General features: G+C 41.8%; 1 protein-coding gene across 2 annotated transcripts in view; it reads left to right on the top strand.

The window, feature by feature from the left end:
* Positions 1-23354, top strand: part of ADAMTS2 (ADAM metallopeptidase with thrombospondin type 1 motif 2) — a 199217-nt gene that overhangs the window by 137763 nt on the left and 38100 nt on the right. For both annotated transcript variants that reach the window (XM_075509370.1, XM_075509372.1), the window contains exons 5-7: positions 9780-9863; positions 21732-21888; positions 22799-22904. In XM_075509370.1, coding sequence (XP_075365485.1) covers positions 9780-9863; positions 21732-21888; positions 22799-22904 — 347 coding nt within the window. The remainder of the gene's footprint in view (positions 1-9779; positions 9864-21731; positions 21889-22798; positions 22905-23354) is intronic.

The raw sequence follows: 23354 nt of genomic DNA, 5'->3' as shown, positions 1-23354 counted from the left end.
CTTGTTTCCTCTGAGGCTTAAAACAAAGTCTACAGTGAAACAGATGGTTTTATACATCTCTAAATTAACAAGCCAAACAGGCCAAACCAGGAATGTGGCAAACAAGCTGAAACAGATTAAACAGGACTCTTTACTTATCATGTCACTTAAATCTATTTTTAAGAATTAAAATATACAGTAATGGTAAAGAAGCCATAAATGTTCCCGCTCTGGAATATACTTTTTCCTAATTTTAGCAAACCATCCAACACACAAATTGTAAGAAATAACAACTCTTAAGCATGCTGTCTCTGCAAGCGGTTTAGAAAGCGCAGCCTGTGTAACCGTACCCACAGGGCTGTAGCAGCTCTTGGTACAGGCAGTAGTTGTTCTGTTGGGAGATCTGAGGTCGAAACATGTCTTTTGGGGACTGAGGATGTGTCCCTTGCCTGGCGTCCAAATACGAGGAGCTGTTTGAAATCCACAAGGCCTCTCAAGGAGGCTCTAGATAGTCTTTGGCAATCATCAGTGTTGTCCTGTTCCTTCCATCTTCAAAACTCAGCTGTTTTCTAGAGTCTGTATTTTAGCAGAGGGATGGGTGATGGTAACCAGTTCCATTTCCAGCTGTCCAAGCGTTGTTCCAGTATAGAGGGGCAAGAGGGGTTTGTTACTGCAGATACCAGGCGATGCTGAGGACCCGTATCGTGTCGAGGGGCATCACAACGCAGAACTTCTCCTTCCCCTCGGCAGTGTAACTCCAGCTGGCAGCTCCTCCAGCTCTTGCCCTCGTTGCTAGAAGGATGCAAGGTGTATATCTGTGTAGACCATTGCTTTGGTCTCCTTTGCTGAAATTCACACAGTGACTCCCCCGTTGTCCTCTCTTCTACCTCCCTGAGTAGTTGGGGTTTTTTTTTGTAGAAAATAGGCCCAGTATAAAAAGCCTTGGGGTCTCTAGCTGTTAGGGGTTACGTGTATGCAGTATGTTTCTAATGAGATGCATAGGTCCAAGGGTAGCTGAAAAAAAAGAGCCAGCTACAAAAAATTCCAGCTGTCTTTTTAAATCTGGTGGAAGATGCTACCATAACCATCAGATTGTGTGTACCCTGCTGGTTTTATGGATGTAATCAATTAGCTTTGTACAGTAACAAGGCATTAAGCATAAAATCAATTAGCTTCATATGGTAACAAGGTAGTAAGCATAAAATCAAAGAATGCATAGTCAGTAAATAAAATAATAGTGGAAGTATTTAGTGGCGATAAGAGGGTGATCAAATAGTTGAAGTTCTGTGGTTCCAAAAATGAAATAAATCCCAGGTGAATCCCCCTTATGCCCAAGCTCCTGGAGGCATGACATCATTTGCCAGAAGCAACCCCCAGCGTGGCTGCTTCTCCCCACTTTGCTTGATTTCACTGTGTGTGATGGCGTGAGCAGTTGTCCTTAATTAACTTTTCCCAGGGATCTTGGGTGGAACCCTACCACAAACCCAATCAAAACAATATTTTTTTTTTCAAGCCCAGTGCAATGATTTATTCAGTAAATCTGTTTTGTGCTGCTTAAGTGATGTGTTACAGTCCACACCTAAAAGCCATAAAGGGAGAAAAAACAGGGGCTGGGCGTCCTGGCTATATTGTATAGCTGTGCTAATATTTATCCCAAAGTTTGCAAATGAAGTCAGTCCCAAACGAATGGTGATAGACGCCAGAGGATTTTTAACGCTTTGGGCTGCAGCCACATATTGCCTGACTGTACGCCAGCCATTTCACCGCAGAGAGCTCGGCCTCTTGCCACCCCCTTTTCATCCTCCAGTCATTTCGTCATACAAAAACTCTGGTTTCTCCTGACATCCTCTCTTTTCTCTGCTCGGCACCATCAGGACATTCAGTCCATCTTTGGAAAATATGCCATTGTTTTCGCTTTAGAGACCCTCGGTCGCCTCTTGCTTGCACCGTTTTCTTTCGTATGTCATGCTGTGTTTTTTCCTGGGAAGGATATTAGCTTGCACAGTCCTCTGCATTTCCAAGCATGAGCCCACACATTGCACAAATTAACTTTGTATTTATAGCATGCAGGAACATTGCAACAGAGGAGAGATATTTGGGCGGTATCTTGCAGCTCTGTAGTTTACTCAAGAACATGGAAGGTAATTTAATTTCAGCAAGAAGAAGGCTAAAAATCCCAGGGATTTTATCTGCTCGTACAAGTGTTTGGAAATATTAGAAAAGTGCAAGGCCAGAAGCAGCGCTGGAGAATTAACTTGTTCCTTGGGAAACAAAAGGATTTCACTGCAGGACGCTTTGGGAGGAGGAACAGGGTGCTGAATGGGCGTTGTTGAGCTAAACTGGGTATTGGTGGTAGCCAGCCCTGAGGCTGAAATTCTCTGATCGTTTCATAACCCTCTTTAAAATAGTTTTCAGGATTAAGCAGGCCTTTTGCTGCCTGCTGTGGAAGAGCAGCAGACCTGAGACTCACTGGTACATTTACCTGGCTGGGCCTGCAGTATTGATTAGGGTGAATATTTCAGCCTCTACAGTCCGGTGTTTAGGGTCACATCCAGGACGGATATCTTCAAAACACACTTCCTAAAGAGGCAGAGGTAGAATATGTGATCTTACAATATTTCGGCCATTCCAAATAGCAAAGTCTAATGAAATAAGCCAATTGCAAATGGTTTTGAATGTATTGGCTCCATCTGTCTTGACTTCAAGTCTTCAGCTTTCATGCCCCTCTTCAAATTGTGGTTTTTTCCCAATGAGGCCCCTGTTTTAGCTTTTTCTTGTATCCTTTGTCTTTCTTCCTCCACAATATTCTTCAATTCCTCAACTACCTCATTTTCTAATGCTGGCAATCGTCATCCTTGTATATTTTTTGGAATAATTTGTCTACAAAGTATGTATATTTTTTTATTTTTGGACCATTTCCAGGGGCAAAAAAAATCTTTAATTTCCTTTCCATTCCTTTACTGTAAAAGATGAGATATTGCAATATTTAGGGGTTAGCCTGTTACATCTGTGTAATGGATATATGGCCAAAATGTTTGCAATGATAAAACCCATCTCCTCAAAGTAGATAGGTGCCTAACTGCCATTATTTCAAAGGGAGATAGAGCCTAAATAGGACTTATGCCTCACTCTGAGCAAGGTTTATCTGAGTATTTAGTCATTTACCTGCCTTCAAAATCAGTGAGAATCAGTTTTAAAAATTAGCCCATGGGATTATGTCTCTCCAAGACTTTAAGTGAAACTTCAGCTCCAGAACAAACACATTAAACAACTTTTCATTTGAATAACTGGAATCAATGGGAGTTATGCAGCTGGGGGCTTTGGAAAGTCCCCGGAGTCTTTCACCTGCATCTTTCAGCGCTACACATGTCTTTGAAATTAGGGGCCCGAGGCACTTTTGAATATGTTATCCGTTCTGTTTAATAGGATGTACATGGTACTACTATTATAGATGAGATTTCTGCTTTCGTATCTCTGGTTGATGAGGGATGAAGATTTGCAGGTACAGAACAGCAAGTCCCTAATGAGAGGAAAGGGCAGAAATGCCATTGGTTTCTAACTGGCAGCTGGATGAAAACCTGAAAGCATGTCTAATTCAAGCTGTTAAAAAGAAAGTGATGATTGAATACTTTGAAATAATGGTGCACCCTGTATTCAGAATCATGCTTTTTAAACTAAAAAGCATTTTTTACATGGGAAGGATATTTCAGTAATACAGAATTGACTAGATTTTTAAAAAATAAATAATTCATAGGCACCAATACTCATTATTTCAAATCAGTTTATTTCAATATGTACACTTCAGATCTGAACTAACTCTAAGAAGTTCCACAGATAACAAGTGCAAGTCCAGCTCTATTCATCTGAGGGACTTCAGCTGTCAATAGTTGAATTACAGCTTGTTTGAAAATTTAAACATATGTATGTGAGTTGACTCCACGTTTAGACTGTTCATTATAAACCAGTAGCTGTGACTAGTGAGAAGAACAGCTTCTGAAGAGGCCTCATGAGATTATTTTTGTTCATTATCTTGATTGCCACACTACAGTGGAAGTTGTACTTATGGTTGGGCATTCAGGAGGTCCCGCAGGAAATACCCTCTCTGAACTCTTACAGGTTTCACTCATTTTCACAGGGGTATTATTTCCAGTGTCAATGACGTGAGCATTGCTCATTCTCATTAGCTGGAATGTGCCTCGCTGCCCTGTTGGACATAGCACAGAGCATCACACAGGTTTTGGTACCATCCTTGAGGTAGAGGGTAGTTACTGTTAAAAGATAGATTTTTCCTTTACTCCAAATACCAACATGAACTTTAGCTGTAAAGGTTGCAGTCAGGGACTTTTGAGTTGTGACAGTGTGGTTTGTGTGATGAAATATGGATAATTAGTATCAGCTTTCAAATTTTGGATGGTTTTCTTAACCAAACCACTTAGATTTGAAGAGGTCACCGTATTTATTGCATTGACACCACACCCCTATCCCTTGTAGTAATATAATAAATGAGTCTGCTTCATTATTTTATGATACTATAGTTGATTTTATTAAAGTCATCTTGAGATAGTAATTCAAACAAATACTGAGTCTTTTGGTGCAAAGGTAATTTACAGTGTTTAGAGAAACTTCTCGGAGCAGTGGTTTGTGGGAAAGAATGAGGAGTTCCAAGAGCCTGAGGGAGGAACTAAGAAAAATAAATTAGTCATGAAGTCAGAAAACAAAGTCTATGACCTTTCTAAAGCCAATGTTACAGTCGAAGATGAGATAGAGACCCGTAACACGAAGCTACCTAGTGCCTTGCCAACACATCTGCTCAGGGGAATGTTTTTCATTTTGATCAGAAGCAGCTAACTTGGACTTGGTAACATCCACTGACTCTCACACCAGGGAAGGTAAATCAGGACTCAGACTTGTATTTGCATACAGAATGCCAGATTCTTATCTCCGTTTTGCAATGTACATTGCCAGGCTCTTCTAAAACTGCCTGTTGCCTGTGGTTTTGAGCAGAATGATAGATGTTTTCCAAATCTGAGATCACAGTTTGACCTTTAAGTTTCATGTGTGTTGTGTGCTTTCATTATTCTTTTTTCCTTGTGACGCTCAACAAAGATTTCAGAAAAAAAGAGTTCCTCTCTGAGGAAATGAGGAAATGCCTTGTAAGGACTAGAAAGGGAGACTGGGAGCCCTGGATTTTGCCTGATGACTTTCTATGTGACCATAGTTTATCCACCCGAGGAACTGATGTAATGTTATTCCTGTGGGATTCAGATGAAGCTTTGGGAATGTTAGAAATGTTAGTTTGGGATCTTCAAAAGCATAAAGGAGGTGATGAAAATCGAAGAGGATAGTGGTGTTTGAAGTGGGAACACAGAAAAATAAAGTGAGAGGGGAACGCTTTTGGGAGGGTCAGATTACAAAAGTTTGTGCTCAGTATCCACCATGACATTTCTGGTTCCTATTCTGTAATTCAAAACAGCCATTTCTTACAGAAATAGACAATCACTGGATGCCCACCAGGCACTGAGGCTTTGCTGCAGATAATTATGATCTGATGAATGAGCTGCATCTCAGGCTGGGCTCAAACAATGGCTTGCCAGGAGCTCTGCCATCCCATGGGGAAAGTGCTGATGCTCTCCAGCTCCTCCGCTATCGCTCTGGCAGAGATCCACACATGGTCCCCGCTCTGCCCGAGAGCACGTAGCCATCAGTAGTTTCTGCAACAGTAGTTATGTAAGGATGTTGGGTGATCAAAAAGTAGTCTAATTGGGTTGGATGGATCAGCAGTTTGCGGTGCCTGAAAAGCCAGATGCATAAACTGCATCTTGTATTGTGCCCTCTCCAAATGGTTAGATATGCCCTCTGATGGCTGCTGTAGCTGGGTCAGATCCGTTTGAGGTTGATGGTAGCCAGAGGTTGAAACTATGAGATGTCTGTCCAGGGTGTGTGCTCAGGGAGCCTGAGGAAGCGGTGCTTACCCAACCGTACGGTGCAATGCATGGAGCTGCAGAGGGTGCGCCTCAGGGTGAACTCAGCCGCGATGATTTATGGTTCAGTGGGATGGAGCCGTGTTGTGATGAAGTGGGCTGTCTTTTGCGTAGCAGATACTAACAAACTTTGCAAGGCTGGGAACTCCTTCAAACTGCATGAATGAGTTTGCCCATGACTTGCCAAAATATGCAGATTATTCTTTCTCCTATTGCGCATTGGTTTAATTAGAGATTCAGGGAACCACCTGACTTTCCCTAAAAGCCCTGCCAGCTATATCAGCAGGTAACCTGCTCTGCACCAAGACTAGCAAAACTGCAGCTTGTTTATTACTATTTGTGTTACAGCAGTTTTCAAAATTCCCTTTTAGGATTGGGCCCTGCTTTGCTCAATAATAAAAACTTCGCAGTGCTTCTTTTACAAAGCATGACGCATCTCACAGATGCTTAGCTTGTCTTTAGCTGGGATTTTTTGATGTATTCTATGTGCTTACTGTGCTGGCTTGAAACTCACTCAGCGCAGAAGAATTATAAAATAAACAGAGAGGGACAGAAGAAAACAATAAATAAAGTCTTTGTTTTTCTTATTTAGTACCAATCTGTGCTAGCCTGATTTCTAAACAGAAACTTTAAATAGAAATGCATGTTTTGCTTTGATTGAAATATCCCAGAAAAATAAACCAAAGTTATCCCAAAATAGTTTGTGAACTATAATAGGTTGATGAAAGTGTCTTTACAGTATTCCACCATGCTTTGAATTCCTTGAGATTTACCCAGCCTTCTTCATCACCCTCTATAAATGCTGAATCACTGTAGGAGATCTAACAAGACTTAATGCATTCACTGCCTTCAGTTCAGGAGCTGTGATTTTGGCATGGTCTCTGTGTACTTTCTTTTCCTATGCAGCAACATAATTTTAGTCTTACTGATCTAAGAACAACAGGAGATTGACTCTGATTTTCCTTGTGTTGAAATGAACCAGGGTGTCCTACTGAAGTACATGGAGATGCAGTGCTGTAAAAGTACTATGTAATCGTTTTCACACCTGGGTATATTTATTACTCAGACAGCTGAACATATATATCCATTGTCTGATTATCTCTGCTTTGAAACAAACATTTCAGCAGTTGTGCTGGATGAGAGCCTGGAGCTTTCTGATTCCACAGGTTGGCTGGTCGTTTTGTGCCCTGTACAATGAACTGCATTAGCTTAACTCTGCTTTCCTGTCGAAATAACAGGTGGAAATTTGGAGAATCTGAGCTAGGGATTGTGGAGGCCCTTTCAGTGGGTGCACTTTTCATGAACGTTTGAGAGCACAACATTCAGTTGCTTGGATCTTGTATCTTTAATATCTTCCTGAAAGAAATAGGTGCAATTTAGGCCATGCTGAAAAAAAGGAAAGCATCTGTTTCAGCGTATTATCTATGTGCAGTGAGACACTGCTGGTAAAGCCACAGTTTAGCTTAGAGAAAGGCATGGAGGGTTCAATTCAGCTGCTGTGTGAAGAGGGGTTGGACTCATCCTTATTAATGAAAACAAGACCCAGAGTGTTGAATTGACCCACTGTCTTGCAGAAAATCCAGTATCCCAAGAGAACCAAGCAGCTTTTTACAGTGCTTGTGCTTTTCTGTTCATTCACAGTTTGTTTGTTAGATGTCATTTGCATGAACAGTCAAACAGTGTTTCAGTTCTGTTCCATCAACGTTTTCAAGCCAAGTTTCATTTTGGCACGCAACAGCGATACGGTTGTTCTGTTACTCAACTATTGTTAAAAGAGGCTTAGGTTAAATTCTGGGAGTTAATGAGAGCGTGGTGTGCAGCAATTTGGATTATGCTTTGTGAACTAATTAAATACTTATTTACATGCTGTGTTTACTGTCCTCTATACACAGTTTTCGTTTAGTACGAATTTCATGTATAGGTAATTTACAGCTTATTTCAGCCTCATATCCTTGATGCGTGTGCTCTCTTCCCTCTACACAAAGAGTGAGGCAAATTAATATCCTTGCCTCCCTTGACAACACGCAAGGGTTTTTTTCCTGGGTGAAAATTTTTGTAAAGCAAAACGCACGTTTATGTCTTATCTCTTTATCATCCGTGTTCCTTTATAATCCGTGGTCCTCAAAGTAGAAGTAAAAGATTTTTTAAAATACAGCAATATAAAGTTAGTCTTCTAAAGTCTCATTTAGACATGTAAATAAATGATCTGATTTCCAGAGGTATTGTTTACAAAGCAGATCTGAACAGATCAGCTACTTCTACACCGCAGTGAAAATAGCAGCTCCTGAAGCCAGTCGTAGCCATGGGCTCCTCACCCACCATCTTCCAGCCAAGGATCTGCTCATCAACCGATAACGAGCCTGGATGATGGGCATCCCGCGGCATGGTCCCCAGGTGCCTGCTCAGATGCCCTGCAGGGTGTGAGTCTGCTCCTGGAGCCGCGGTTCAGCCACGCTGTCTCCTAACCATCAGCGCAGGACGCTCAGGACTTTTGAAAACTTGGACTTTTACCAGGCATAAAATTAGGCTCTTATATCCAAAAATACTGATAAAATGAGTTAAAATTCACTTCAAAATGTCAATGGGGATTGCTTAGCAAAACCTATACTAATGTATTTAGTTTTAATGATTTTTACGGAGATAAAAGATGGGCCATTAAAACTAAGGCTGATTGAAGAAACAGGACATTATTTACTATGTTTCTAATGAAACGTTTTCTGAAAGTTACTTATTAGCTGTTAGTAATAAATCTATTCTGTAGGAATAAATGAAATGTAGGTCCAGCCAGCAAAACAGTCCAGTTTGGTGCAACCTTTACCAAGGGAAGCAGGTTTTAGGAAAGACACTTGCCTTGCAGGGAATCTCATCTGCCTCTTCTAATTTGTAAAGCTAAACCCCTGCCATTTGGCTGAGTCTCATGCAGTCTTCATCACCGAATACCTAAATCAGCCTCCTTAACGGTTAATATTTGCCTAGCTTGCTTGTAGCAGTGTTTCCTAAGTAATCTTTATACTTCCACATTTCATTCTCTACTCTAAATGTTTACAGTTTTCGCTGTTCCTAGGGTGATTTCCCCGTGTGCATGTTCAGTTACATAGCTCTAGTACAAAAAAAGAAGCTAGTTTTTAATTTGCTGGCATTTTGTAGCTTTTGTTCTGCTTGCAAAGTTTAACATTGATTAGTTTTGACACACAATAAAGCCAGCCCATGTGGCTGACTATGCTTTTTGAGGGAGGTATATCCTCTTGTCAGAGTGCGATGTGATGGTCCCAGATGGAAGAGTTACAGGGTGCAGCTGAGCCGATCCAGCAAATGGCTCTCAGGAGAGAGGTCCTGTCCTTCTGCTCACTCGTCCCCCTTCCCCGTGCATGGTCTTGCCCAGCAGAGAGCTATTCAGGATTCTGCTTGGGTTACTGTGCTCTGGGCTCCAGTGGGCACACACAGCTGGGATGAGGTAGGGAGCAGCTGGGAATCTTCCTTCTTAGCACCAGTAGCTGTTAGATCAGCTCAGCTGCATCGTGTAGGTGCACCATGATATGTATAAGTCCGTTTAGGCTGGCACTTAAATACCTGTTAATATGAAGTCTCTGATGATGTGTTGATTTTAAATGATTTCCTGAATTATGGTCTGTTGGGAGGCTACAACAGAGTTTAGAAAAGAAAACATTCCCCCTCGCATTGGTGGAATTTTCCCCGTTTTATATATGATCACAAAGGGATCTTTGGCTTAATGACAGTGCATAAAAGGTACTGCTGTATCACTGCTTTCATCGTTACTTGTTGCCAGTACCGTGGTTAAAGTGCTGAACTCTTTTGCAGGTTAATGAAATTTATCATGATGAGTCCCTGGGTGCTCACATTAACGTTGTCTTGGTGAGGATAATCCTGCTGAGCTACGGCAAGGTAAGTAAAGGTTAATTTAAATGGAAGATATCAGTACCTCTGGACTTCATTCTTTTGTGAACAATGTAGTTACCGGTGACGTGTATCGGTTTTGTATTTTAATTCCTACATTGCCCTTACCAGTCTATGAATATAAAGAACTTTTATGTTTATATGTAGTTTTTTATCATTTGAACTTCACATTTTAAATAATTTCATTTCTTCTGGGTTTTCCCTGTGTCATTTTAAGTTGCTGCTTAGCTCTGGCTGTCTGTCCGTCCAGATTTGTTTGGAATAATCCATGAAACATAGTGAGCATTTTGGTTCCTAAAGAAAACACAAGGTGTTGTGGTAGAACTGTATGTAAGTAACAATAAACAGAAGATCAGTTCTGCAAGGTGCTGAGAGCTACAGCCTCATTCCAAGAACTCATTTAAACTTGGGCTTAACATTAGTGGGACTACACATGTGCTTAAAGTTAAGTGCGAATTCTGTGGGATAGGGGCCAGAAGGCAAGAGCTCTGCAGATCAAATTTGTAGTTAAGAATACCAAGTGTTCTCTTGCTGTTTCTGTGGAAAGGGTTACTCTACAGGCAAAACTTGGGTAAAGAGGAATTAAATGCTAAATGGTTTTCAAAAGTATCGAACTGCTCAGTACCTGTGCCCTATTTCTGCCAAATCAACATCAAATTCCATGGAAACAGGAAGAGGACGTTTCAAGTATGTTGAGAAATGCTTTGGTTAAGGACATGTGATTTTAGTGCTTTCTAGTACAGCAGCATGCCCAGCTGCTCAAAGCAGAGTGTTAAAATCCCATGTGCCTTTCTGTGACGGGAGTTGCTGGCATTTGCATGTTCATGGAATAAACCTGGGTTCTGGAAGACTCCGTGTATGTTCACGCACGTTGATGAAATGCTGTCAGTGAAGAGCCAGTGCAGACGGTGTCAGTGGTGGAGCTCCGCTGACATTCCCCAGTGTACCCTGCTCAGCACCAGCTAAGAACTTTCCTCCCTGGTGCAAATGAGGGAGCTCTGAGTTTCAGTCTGGACACTGCTGGAGACCGGTTACCTGGATTTATGATAAATTGTTCTGTCTGCGCTTCCTCATCTGAGAGCTAAACACACCGATCCATCTCTGCTCTTCCTGCAGTGATGTAGATGATGATGTAGTTAAGTGTTTTGGGTAAGCTTAATCAGATGCGTGTCCTAAAATAAAAGGTAAAAAAGGTCACATTTGCCATTTTGTGATTGAAAGTTCATGGTGTGTGTGGTTAACATTAAATTACAAAATAAATGAAATATCCTTGTGATTGCTGTAATGACAGCAATTTGAGGGATTGCAGATTGACTAATAATTGTAAAAAAATTCTGATATTGCAGTAGTGGTAGAAGCCAGCAGAATTAGCACATGGGCTGGTCACTTCTTTGCTGTCCTTATTTCATAAGTATTTCATGATTGTTATGCATGTCCGTCTTCAGCTCTATAGATCTGCACCAGTAGTCTGAACTTTGATAACTTCTGCTCTTTTCCTGATGGCAGACAATAGCTACGGTAGACCTCATTTCACCTTAAGAATCTTTATTTTCTTGTGAAGAATAAAGCATTGTCCATTGATAATTTGAAAGTTATCCATTTTATATTAATCTTTAGAGAGGAGACTGGGATGGAGTGCTGAAACCTTCACTTCTTGGTGGGTCTCTATATCACAAAAATAGCTGTTGCAGGTAGCAACATAATCTGCTTGTGGATAGTCTCCTTCTGGATTCTAGATCCGTAATCTGCAGTGGGTGATGTTTTAGTTCCTGAGTTATCCTGTTGGTTTCAGCAGAGCATAAAATGGAATAATTCTAGTATCACAAGCTTGCCCTAAATAATCATGAAGATAATTTTTCTTACATTTCTATATGTGATTCTTATTTACATGAAAGGCAATTTATAGCTTTCTGAAAAAAGTACAATTAATGTAAAAGGTATAATTTCAGAGCTCCTCCGCCTGATGGTGTGGGGGCCTGCATGCCCTGGCTGTATAAAAGTTTTTTATGTTCATATATTTAAAGCTCCTGATCAGAGGACTAGTACCAGGGAGTAGAAGGTGAGGAGGTTTCTATTCGGAGGGTTGGGATTATTTAGCAGTGGAAACGCAGAGGGAAAAGGTGTATAGTTCTTACTTTCTGAACCTGTTCTCAGGAATTAGAACAAACCCTTCAATATTTTACTATTCCACTTAAACACACCAGCACTAACAACTTTTAGTAATATATATTCAAAGTACATAATAAAGGAAGGGTGCATGTACAAGTTAAGGCAGTGCATGAATGAAGCAGCCTGGTTGGGTTCACAATGTGAAAATATTATCCCAGTCTTGTTTGAGTAAGCATTTCTTTTGAAAGCATGCAGCTGATATCTTCAGATTCATTTGCTTCATTGTAGGCAATTTATATATATTATCAAGGGTGCCATTTAAATAATCATAATAATTACATTATGGTTCTGTAATTGATGAAGTATGTACCATCAATGTCAGGTTTATGACAGCACTCTGAGCTATTGCCAGTTCTCCACCCCAAACAACCTCCTACTGTACTATGTTTTTTTTTTAAAGAGGATTATATTATTTTATACAATATGTCATCTGTTGTTAAGAATAATATGGACGATACTTGAGTTGCATAGCAACCAGCTTTTCAGTGATTCTTGCTTGAAGGTACTCCATTCCTTGAAAAGTACTTATTTTTTAATAATTTCAAACACAGGCAACTGTACATTCAAAAGTTTCAATAATTTCAGTAATTGCATTAATTGCCCTGGTAAGATGAAAAAATGGAAAATGTTCCTTGGTGATCACATGTTGAAATTACTTCAGGGGAAAATTCAAAAGAACTGACACAGTTTTATGGAATTAACACTTTGTGTAAGTTGTCACCTCTGGACTTAGACTGAGGGTGTGGCAGGTCGAGACCTGCCAAGGAGCACCAGGCTTGGACGCTGGCTGGGTAGTGTGTTCGAGGAGAGGGCAGCGCGTGGCCGTGCTGTGTCTGGGGTAGGCGTGCTGAAGCTACCAGCCCTTTCCTGACTCCCCCACTTTTCTCTTAGTACTTCAAACAAAGGAACAACTCCATCTGACATACCAGAGGGGCTGATGTGAAGGCTTCAACCATCCCTGACTGCTGCCCACTCATTTATCAATGCCATCAATAGGATAGAAAAATGTGTCCTGCAAAGGCTGCTCCATATCTGCGGTGGCTTCGGAAGCTACCATCCATTTCTCTGCATTTTCTTTACATTGACTCCCAAAGTCACAGGCTTTTTTTGATGGGATGGGATACTGCAAATAAGTAAACAGGGTATGTGTGGTACATTTTTCTTCAAATGGGAAAAAGATGAGCTGGCTCGCTTCTGCCTTTTCGACTTCAGTAGTAGGAAGATTGGTTCCAAATTTTGGAAACTGTGGATACATTTGAAATTAATATAATTCCACATTTGGGCAAATTTTTCTGTTTAGACCTGTTTTGGTTGTAACGGCTTTGTAATCCAGCTAGCCCTAGAATACTCAGGGGAATAAGCAAAGCAACCACTATCACCAAGTGCAGAGGAGGTGGCAAGAGATGAGCTGAGGATGGATTTAAAAACCCTGACTGGTTATTATAAAATTTATTTGGAAACATTTAAATCCTGAGCACTGCATAAAATCCTCTCATCGCCTCTTTGAGGTGGATGAATAAAGATTATTATTCCCATTTTACAGCTAAAAAAACAAAGACGTTAAGTGTTATTTTCCAAGGCCACACGGAAGGCCACTGGCAGGCTGGGGATAAGACCTCATAAATTCCTGGCTCCAGCCCCACGCTCTGTCCATTGACAATGGTGACTTTGTGTGCAGATGAGCTGCCCTTGCACAGTGGCAGAGAAAAGCACACACGTTAGCTGGGATGGGTATAATTAAGACAGTTATTAATGAAAAAAAAGTCAAAAATACTTTTGCAGGAACTGCAGGGGTTTCAATAAATGCAGCCACCTGGGGATTTATGAGGGTTATTTCTTGGGAAATGTGAACGTGGCAGTGCAGGACACCCCTGAGCTCTCCTTTGGAGCAACGTGCACAGCTCAAGTCACCTGTATTCAGACTGGAACAGGGTGGGATAGGCTGAGGGGTGTTTTGTCTGCTCTGCACACATATGGGATGGCAACCAGTAGGGAAAGAAAACCCATGTTAGCTATAAACCAATGTTGGCCCCAGAACAAGTGGTTGTACTCTGGCCATGTGTTAACTTGGTCAAATTGAAAGAGGAACCTGACTCGCAAGGCAGAGAGCCTTTCAAAAAGATTAGGGGAGAGAAGAAAACCCAGATGGCTTTAAGATGGCAGTTCAGGAAGAAGGTAATATGGGTTGGATGCCTGCAATCTCATAGGACAGGACTGTTCAACTGAGAAGGATTTTTCAATTGTGTATGTCTGAGATATTAGCAGAGCTCCTGCTGCCTTCATTTGGGGCAAGATTTTACCTTCGATCTTTTCATAAAATGGTGCGCTCTCTGTCTCTGCCATCTGACCTTTTCATGTCTAAGCTTGATGCAAGCAGGGAAGATGTTCTCGGTTCAGCCAGGATGGAAAGCAGTGGTTCAGTCTGAGCCAGGTTCTTCTCTCTGTTTCCCAGAGCGTGGCACAGGTGACACAGCTGAGACGGAAGGACAAGCCAGGTTTATCCCTTAAATCTGATGTTCGTCCTTACCATTTTGCTGCTCACCCTGGTTGGAGGGAAAGGGATGAATGCTCCCTCATCTCTGCTTGTCGCGGGAAGAGGTGAAGACTCTGGCTGAGAGCAGTTGTGCCTGGCAAGGCAAGGGTGCTGTTAGCTGTAACCCCCCTGCTCAAAGCAGGGTCACCTAGAGCAGGTTGCTTGGGACCTCGTCCAACTGGGTTTTGAATATCTCCAAAGACAGAGACTCCACAATCTCTCTGGGAAACCTTTCCCAATGTTTGGCCACTCTTATGGTAAAACTACAGTAACACTCTTACAGTTTTTTTTCTTGCATTTAAATAGAATTTCTTATATTTCATATTTTAAAATATTTCAATATTTCATAAATATTTCAATATTTCAATACTTTCATAAATATTTCAATATTTCAATTTATGTTTGTGCCCATTGCCTCTGTCCTTTCTCTGGAGACCACTGAGAAGAATTTGGCTCAGTCGTCTTTACTCCCCTCCCAATAGGTATTTATATACATTGACGAGATGCCCCCGAGCCTCCTCTTCTCCAGCCTCTCCTTGTATTAGAAGGTCACTAATGTGAGTTGAGTGTCTTAGTTTTCCACTGACATTGGTAGATGCAGAAGACCTGAAAGTATCAGCAGGAATCAAGCCCTGATCTTGCAATGTGCTGTACAAACATGTCTGAAGATGGAGTTCCTGATCCCAGCCTTTGGCCATCTCCAGTAACCAATTCTGCACAGGTTGAGTTGCAAGGCCAGAACCTACATATTATATAGCATTCTGGCTGCTGTTCATATTTTTGCACTGGTTTTGTATGTTTAGGGTGGGGATAAAGATGAGAGGAGATATTGTGCCTCTTATTTTTTATCTGGGTAAATAGTTGAATTGCCTTATTTATATATTAGACACATAGCTTATAATTTCCCAGTGTGTTTTGTTGGGACCTTGAAGAGTGTAGAGCTGGCTGATAGCATAAACAGTGCTTTGTGTTCCCGATCTGCTTACATTTGTACAGAACTAGAGACTGAAAAATGTTTACAAACTGCTGCCATAAGAAAGCTTTACAAATCCTTCGAATGCAAAATGACAGTTTGCTGAATGAGCTATTTCTGTTAGTTTGGTTACCATGGACACTCAATAACTGTATTTATTTACTTTTTGGTTGTCTTGTTCAGGATGAGAGAAGAATATAGAATATCTAATCCAATATACAATGAATAATAGAAGTGCCAAGTAGAAGCAATGTAAACAATGTGTTGTGCAGAGACTTTACACATTCAAGAAGGGAAAGTCATATGCTAAATTGTTTCCCGAGTGTGTGCACTGCTATGGTCCAACTTTTGCTACCATAGTTTGAAGCCTATCAAGTTAAGCGTATTTCTGCTCCTTCTGGAGCTACTGAAGAGGAGCAAAGCCTTCTCCGTTGGTACTCTTGGAGCACCACCTAATGGATGAGTTGGGAAAGGTCCTTTTCCAGGAAGCTTCTGACCAGCCTAAATTTCTTCTGTTCTTATTATCATCAAGTACCGGCTCATCAACACCATTGCAAAGTTGTACCTAGTTATGCCAAATGTCAGATAAATAAAACAGTTGGTTAAGGAAAGCTGCCATTCTATGTGTGATACCAGTGTGTCTCTCACATGTACTGGCAACTTGAACTTTCCTGAAAAGTTTGGGTAGACTATACATTAAATTTACAGTTTTCTTCTAAGATACCTTTGTATTTGAAATTGTTAAAGAAAGAAAATTTGACATATTTCTTAATTTCCAAACAATCCCCATCAGTATTTGAAGGACCTTCCAGTCAGCTTCATAAATTCTTGTTCTTCAGTGTCTTCGTAACAGAGAACTGAATATCACACTGGTAACTTCCCAAAAGACAAGACAGGTAGCAAAGAAGGCTCGAAGGCCTCTGGATCTCTGTAGTAACAACTTTCAACCATTTCTTACTGCCCTGCTTTGCCTTTTTGTATAAATGGTAGTTGCAACTCGGTTGTTTTCTATTTTTGTTTAGTTTTTTCTGCTGCTTCCATCTAAGAAGGAAGGGAGTAAAGAAGAAATGAAGGCAGAATCAAAAAAGAAGGAAAATGGAAGGCATTAGTAGATGTTGAGTTTCCCAGAGCAAGGGTCTCAGCTGGCTCTCTAGGGCAGAGTGTCCTCGTAACCCTCTGTGTTGTCTCCTCGTATGGGGGATGTTCTCCCAGCTGAGGCCTTTCTACTTCTTGGCCAACATCTCCATCTGTTTCCATCAGCAGTTCTCTGAAATGCCCACAGATTTTTTGCTTTTCTTGCTGTGAGAAGGAAAGTTTCTCTTTCCATTGGCAGTTTTCCTGCTGATCAGCTGAGTAATGCTCTCCACAGGCCTGCTGTCCTGTTTGGAAAGAGGTCCTTCCTAGCCAGGTCTGAGCTCCTAGCCAGCTGCAGGACCTGCATGTTCCTGGCAGTGTGGGCCCTTTGCTGGCCAACAGTAACACCTACACCTCTTCTCCATATGCAGCCTGCTAGCCCCCAAACTTTCTCTGTTTGAAGTCTGACAAAGAAGGATTTTACCTTCACTTGTAGTCCTTATTACTGTACGTAGTTCATCTCTTTTCCTCTTTCTCCATTTGCTTTGTCCATTTAATAAGGGGCAGGGCTTTTCCGAGTCTGATGAAAGCTCCCCATTGACTTCCAACAGAAAATATTATCAAGTGTTATCTGATATCTCTACAAGAGTAAATTTTTGGACAACATCCTTCCAAAACATATTACATCTGCCCTGTCTAGTAACAAGCTGTGCCTGGTCCCATGATTTCCTAAGCTCCTTTCTTGCAGGACAGCAGCATTTATCTTTAAAGGCGAGGCAGCTGAAAAAGTGAATAAAAATGCAATATAAAGATATGTCTGGCTCAGGAAATCTCTGATCCAAAGACCACTGGAGCCTTGGAGGTTATTTGGAGGCAAATACTACATTGTACTTGCACTGCTCTAATTCCCTTCCCTGGGCATCCCATTGCCTACGATCAGGAGAGGACCATGGCTTACATGGCTCTTTGCACTGTGAACCAGTGCAAAACCATTGCGTAGCACAGTGAGGTTGACTTGGACCCCAGATTGGCAGTTCCCTGGCCATACAGTATTCACTGTTAGTACTGTTGGAGCCTTTCTGATTTGGAAGTCCTTGACAAACTGCAGAAAGTGGGAATTTGGGTGAAAATTTGCTAGGAATCAGGTGGGTTTCTCTTTTCAGGCTGCTACATTAGAGTGAAGAAAGACAAGGAGTTAGTGGCCAGATGATTTGAGTGCTCAGTGGACTTTGAGTACTCAGCAGGTAGACTGAGTTTTTCCTCTTACTCTTTGGAAGTCCTCCTCACTGACACAGAACCTCAACTTGCTATTTATATCTGTAGCACATGGACACTTAGAATCATTGGCTTCCTACTGGATGCATTGTTTCCCAACTTAAAGAGCAGTAGGGCTCAACTTTACATGTCACACATTTTTGATGTAAAATTGTGTCATTGGCAAAGAAGTTGGGCCATCAGCTGAAACATGTGTTATAGACTTGTGTGTTCTCAGTTTCCCCTCTTACGCCAAAGGGATTTTCTTCATTTTCCCCATTGTGTTGGATGCAAAAAACCCCCCAATACTCCACATTAACCAGCTGGTTCTCCTTTTATTTGCTTGAAGACAAACTAAAATCACTGTTTTGATAAATAAACATTGAGGTGCTCTTGGACTGAACCAGTGGTTTTGCTCTCAGAGCGGACTTCAGTATACGGTGAAAACAGTTGTCGACCCGTGCCAGATGCCAATGCAGTGCCCAAGCCACGGGAGCTGCTGGGTACGCTGCGGCAGACTGATCTGCTCTCTGGCAGACTCGATGTTCGTCAGACAAGTGCTGCAAGCTGCTGTGTTAGTTCATGCAGAGACTAGTCTTTTGCTTTTGTGCTGGGGTCCGCTGCAAAGGTTTCGGTTTAGGGGATAGGGAGGATGTGACGTACGACAGGGGAGAGGTATAAACCATGGTTATTTAGAATTTATTGCTTTTTTTTATATTCTATGCTTGTTTGCTGATCATGCAGAGATTTCTTTGCAAATATTTGGATACCCTTAAGCAAAGCACATGTTGATAGAGCGTATTTTTTGTTTGTTGTCTGATCAATGCATCTTATGAGAGGTGATGATTTTCATTTGGTAGTGTGGTGGGTTGACCCTGGCTGGACACCAGGTGCCCACCAAAGCCTCTCTATCACTCCTTTCCTCAGCTGGACAGGGGAGAGAAAATATAACGAAAGGCTCGTGTGTCCAGATAAGGACAGGGAGAGATCACTCGCCAATTACTGTCACGGGCAGAACAGACTCGACTTGGGGAAATCAGAGTAAGGCAATGAGAAAATAAAAACCAAATCTTAAAACACCTTCCCCCCACCCCTCCCTTCTTCCTGGGCCTAACTTTACTCCTGATTTTCTCTACCTCCTCCCTGCCAGCGGCGCAGGGCAATGGGGGTTGCGGTCAGTTCATCGCACGTTGTCTCTGCTGCTCCTTCCTCCTCAGGGGGAGGACTCCTCGCACTCTTCCCCGGCTCCAGCATGGGTCCCTTCCATGGGGTGCATTCCTTCAGGAACAGACTGCTCCAGTGTGGGTCCCCCACGGGTCCACAGGTCCTGCCAGGAGCCTGCTCCAGCATGGGCTTCCCACAGGGTCACAGCCTCCTTCGGGCATCCACCTGCTCTGGCGTGGGGTCCTCCATGGGCTGCAGTGGATATCTGCTCCACCGTGGACCTCCATGGGCTGCAGTGGATATCTGCTCCACCGTGGACCTCCATGGGCTGCAGTGGATATCTGCTCCACTGTGGACCTCCACGGGCTGTAGGGGGACAGCCTGCCTCGCCATGGTCTGCACCAGGGGCTGCAGGGGAATCTCTGCTCCAGTACCTGGAGCACCTCCTCTCCCTCCTCCTTCACTGACCTTGGTGTCTGCAGAGCTGTTCCTCTCACATATTCTCACTCCTCTCTCCGGCTGCAGTTGCGCAGTTTTTTCCCCCCCTTCTTAAATATGTTATCACAGAGGTGCTACCACCACCGCTGATGGGCTCAGCCTTGGCCAGCGGTGGGTCCGTCTTGGAGCCGGCTGGCATTGGCTCTGTTGGACATGGGGGAAGCTTCTAGCAGCTTCTCCCAGAAGCCACCACTGTCGCCCTCCTGCTACCAAAACCTTGCCATGCAAACCAAATACAGGTAGAATGTACAGAAGGAGGTCATTATGAGACAACAAACTATTAGCAAGCGATACACGACTTGAGATTTTTCAACTTCATTTTACAGCATTCTTTGCTTTTTGAATCTTGCAGTAAGATTTCTCACTGAGCTCTTCGAAAGGATTGATTCTTTTGTGAAGCTTTGGAGAAATGAGAACAAGGTGGAGATGATGTAAATAGGTTTTTTGTTTGTTTGCTTGTTTGTTTGTTTTACCACTGATGGATGTTATTAAATGCTTCAACAATGGTCAAACCTTGTTTAAATGAATAGGATTTTTGCTTGAAGAGCCAGGATTTTACCCTGTAATAGTCACTCAAAGTTTGTTTAAGTCTGCTCTTATAAATATACGAAGATGCAATAAAGGCACCTCAACTGTCCCACCATTTTAATACAGTTATTAGTTCAATTTCCAAGGAATTATAGCTGGAAGCAGTATGATCCAGCGTGGGATTATATTACAACTTTTTCATTCCACAGTGGTATCAGAATCCAAACTGTGCTTCTATTTGGTTTATTAATTTGTTTTTCTGAACATTTGCAGAATTGTAATATCCCAGTTTTGCCAAAATCAGACCTCAGTTTGGCAGACTTTTCTTTTATCAATTCCAGTTGTTCTTCCACAACCCTTTGAGGATTTTCTTTTTCATGTAGTCAATACTCTGTGTACTCCATCATGCACTCAATTAGAGGACACGTCAAATACATCTGTATTTAAACATGAACTATATTACTTCTCTCTTATTTTTGGCCCCGGCTAGGTTTTGCTCTACATTGAGTATTTTGGAATGACAAATGCTTACAGTACAGTATAGCATCTAAATTGTAGTGGTTTGTGTTATGATTACAGTGTCGTCATGGTAATATAATTTTTGCAAATGAAAAGCCAGGGTTCACAGATGTAGTTCTTACAAATCCTGGAAGGCCTGGGATGGGTCAATTAGTCATACATTTTATAGCATCCCACATACAATAAGTTTTCTTAAGTCTTAGCAAGGCACAGTATTAAGTAGAATTAGCTTGGAATTCTTAAGAAAGTACCATTTTGAAAAAAGGCAAATGTAGTAGTTGGATTTTAAAATACCTTTCTCCTTCTTGTTCAAGAGAATTGTCCTTTCACCGCACCTAACGCACGTTAGCTTGTTTGAGTCAGCTAAGCCGTGTCGGTGCGCCACACATGTAATGTGCAGTTTATAGGGAGAATGGCATACCACGGTGTGCTACCTTCTGAATGATCTTCAGATATAGAATGGGATAAAGAAAATGCACTTTAACAGGCAGTCATTGGGAAAGTCCATTTCTGAAAGTACACAGCTGAAAAAAGCACACTTAGTTTTTACACTTAAAACATCCAGTAGTGTTCAAAGGTCTGACAAAACGGCCTTAACAGCTCCGTTTCATGCCAAAAGTGGCTGATGAACCAGGGCTGGGTGCTGGCCGTCTGCTGTTGTTGCCATTTGCTTCCCTTGGCCATTAGGCATTGCCCTTCCCCACGCTAGGTTAGTCTCCACTGGCCAACAGCCACTGCAGTTCCAGCAGGGACATGGGCTCTGTTGGAAACTCTATATCCAGACTGGAAGTGATGGTGCAAGCTGGTGCTAGGGTGGCATAGAAATAATAACACACAGTGCACAATGCAATATCAGTTTTGTCATTAAAATACCGTTTTGGCTCTTTTTTTTGTCTTTTGTTATATCTTAGACCTCATGAATATGTCATGGAAATTGCACTTAATCTAACCATGAGCATTAGCTACTTTCTTACTTTCTTGGTCCAATAAAATTTGTTTCTGAAGTGTAATTGTCTCTTTATTAAGAATAGACTTTTAATCGACATGGAATGTTTATTCAAGTGCCTGAACAAGTCGGGGAAAAAAAATTGTGATGCTTTTAATAAATAACTATTGGTGTCTTTTTTTTCCTGCGCATATGCAGTCTATGAGTCTGATAGAGATTGGGAACCCTTCGCAAAGTCTGGAAAATGTGTGTCGCTGGGCCTACTTGCAACAGAAACCTGACACTGGGCATGCAGAATATCACGACCATGCTATCTTTCTCACAAGGCAGGATTTTGGTCCATCTGGCATGCAAGGTAAGATGTTCATCAGGTTTTGTTTTGTAAATGTCAAGACTTCTGAGCAGCATTTGTGTTTATCACTTAGCAAGGCTAGTTACGCAAAGTTTAACTGCGTACCTTTTGCTTAGTTTTGGTCAATGTTTTCTTTCCCCAAGAGCTCTGCATATGGCCATTTTCAGTTGTAACTTTCACTTATTATTTTTTCTTTTCTTACTGGTGGGATTATTTATTGGATCATTTCTTTGCTCTTGCTGAAGCCAAGCAAATGGGATCCCTATGTAAACAGTCCTGAAAATGCCCAAAGATTAAAGAATAGATTTTGTGTTTAAAAAGTCTCCAAAGCTTTTGCCATGTTCCAGCAGGATTGCCAAGAAATATTGTTACAGAGAGGTCTGGAACAGCAGGGCCAAGTGCTGTCCACTTTTTCCTTTTTTCAGGACTCTACCTCCTGTGAGATCAGATTTGTTCACTGGAGGGGATAAATCTCAGAGCTTTCCCGTTCCTTTTGGGTTGGCCAGATCTGCTGTCACCACAGGGCTGGGGCTTTGCTCCTGTGTTCCCTGAGGGCTGGAACTGCACTGAGCTCCTCATGAGCTGTAACACAGCAGCGTGTGGTGTCCTTTTCCTCTTGCCTTCCCCCATTGCCTCATGCACTTGGAGAAGGCAATTGCAGGATGGTCCTAGAGGTAACAACAGTTTTCTTGGTAAGCCAGGAATATAGTTTTAATTTGTTCAACAGGCTGGTTTCATCTGTTTCGTAGATGAAGGGCGCACATTATTAAATGTTCGGGGGCAGAGGTTTCTTGAGAGGACCACTTCAACTGTATTTGTGTCACAACAGAAGACCGACGTTTGTCGTAGAGCTTCTCACCACATTGCCTTTCCATGCTTGTTAATTTTCTGGAACACGGGGTATTTCTCACAGGCTATGCTCCAGTCACTGGAATGTGTCATCCTGTTCGAAGCTGCACTCTCAACCATGAAGATGGTTTTTCATCTGCATTTGTGGTGGCTCATGAAACTGGACATGTGTGAGTAGAACTGTGGACATCCTGTGTCCTACCTTGTGATGTCTTTGGTACTGACAAATATCCATGACATTGGAAAGATGCAGTTTACGTTAAGAAACAACATTCAGTTGTTTCTTAACGTAAACTGTTAAGTTGTTAAGAAACAACATTTCATTAGCCCTGGCTTCAGAGCTAGCTCTCTCAAGGCTTTCTTTATAGTCTTCAATAAGCTTTATATTTTGGTATTTTCAAATGGAAAAAGGAACTAATACCAAAATACCTTCCAGGGCTGCTGTGAGAGTAGATTGAATGATGTATTATAGTCTCCTGGTGGAAATGTAAAGTACTCATAATGATGAAATATGAATTTATTGAGTCAGTGGAATACATGATTCTTGAAAACAATCCATATTAAATAAGCACATCGTCTGTATATGTTACTGCTGGTAAAGAATACAATACTGTATAGAA

Source organism: Mycteria americana, chromosome 8, assembly GCF_035582795.1.
Source record: "Mycteria americana isolate JAX WOST 10 ecotype Jacksonville Zoo and Gardens chromosome 8, USCA_MyAme_1.0, whole genome shotgun sequence".
NCBI lineage: Eukaryota > Metazoa > Chordata > Aves > Ciconiiformes > Ciconiidae > Mycteria > Mycteria americana.
The sequence above is the reverse complement of the archived record's forward strand: the minus strand, read 5'-3'. Positions and strand labels throughout refer to the sequence as shown.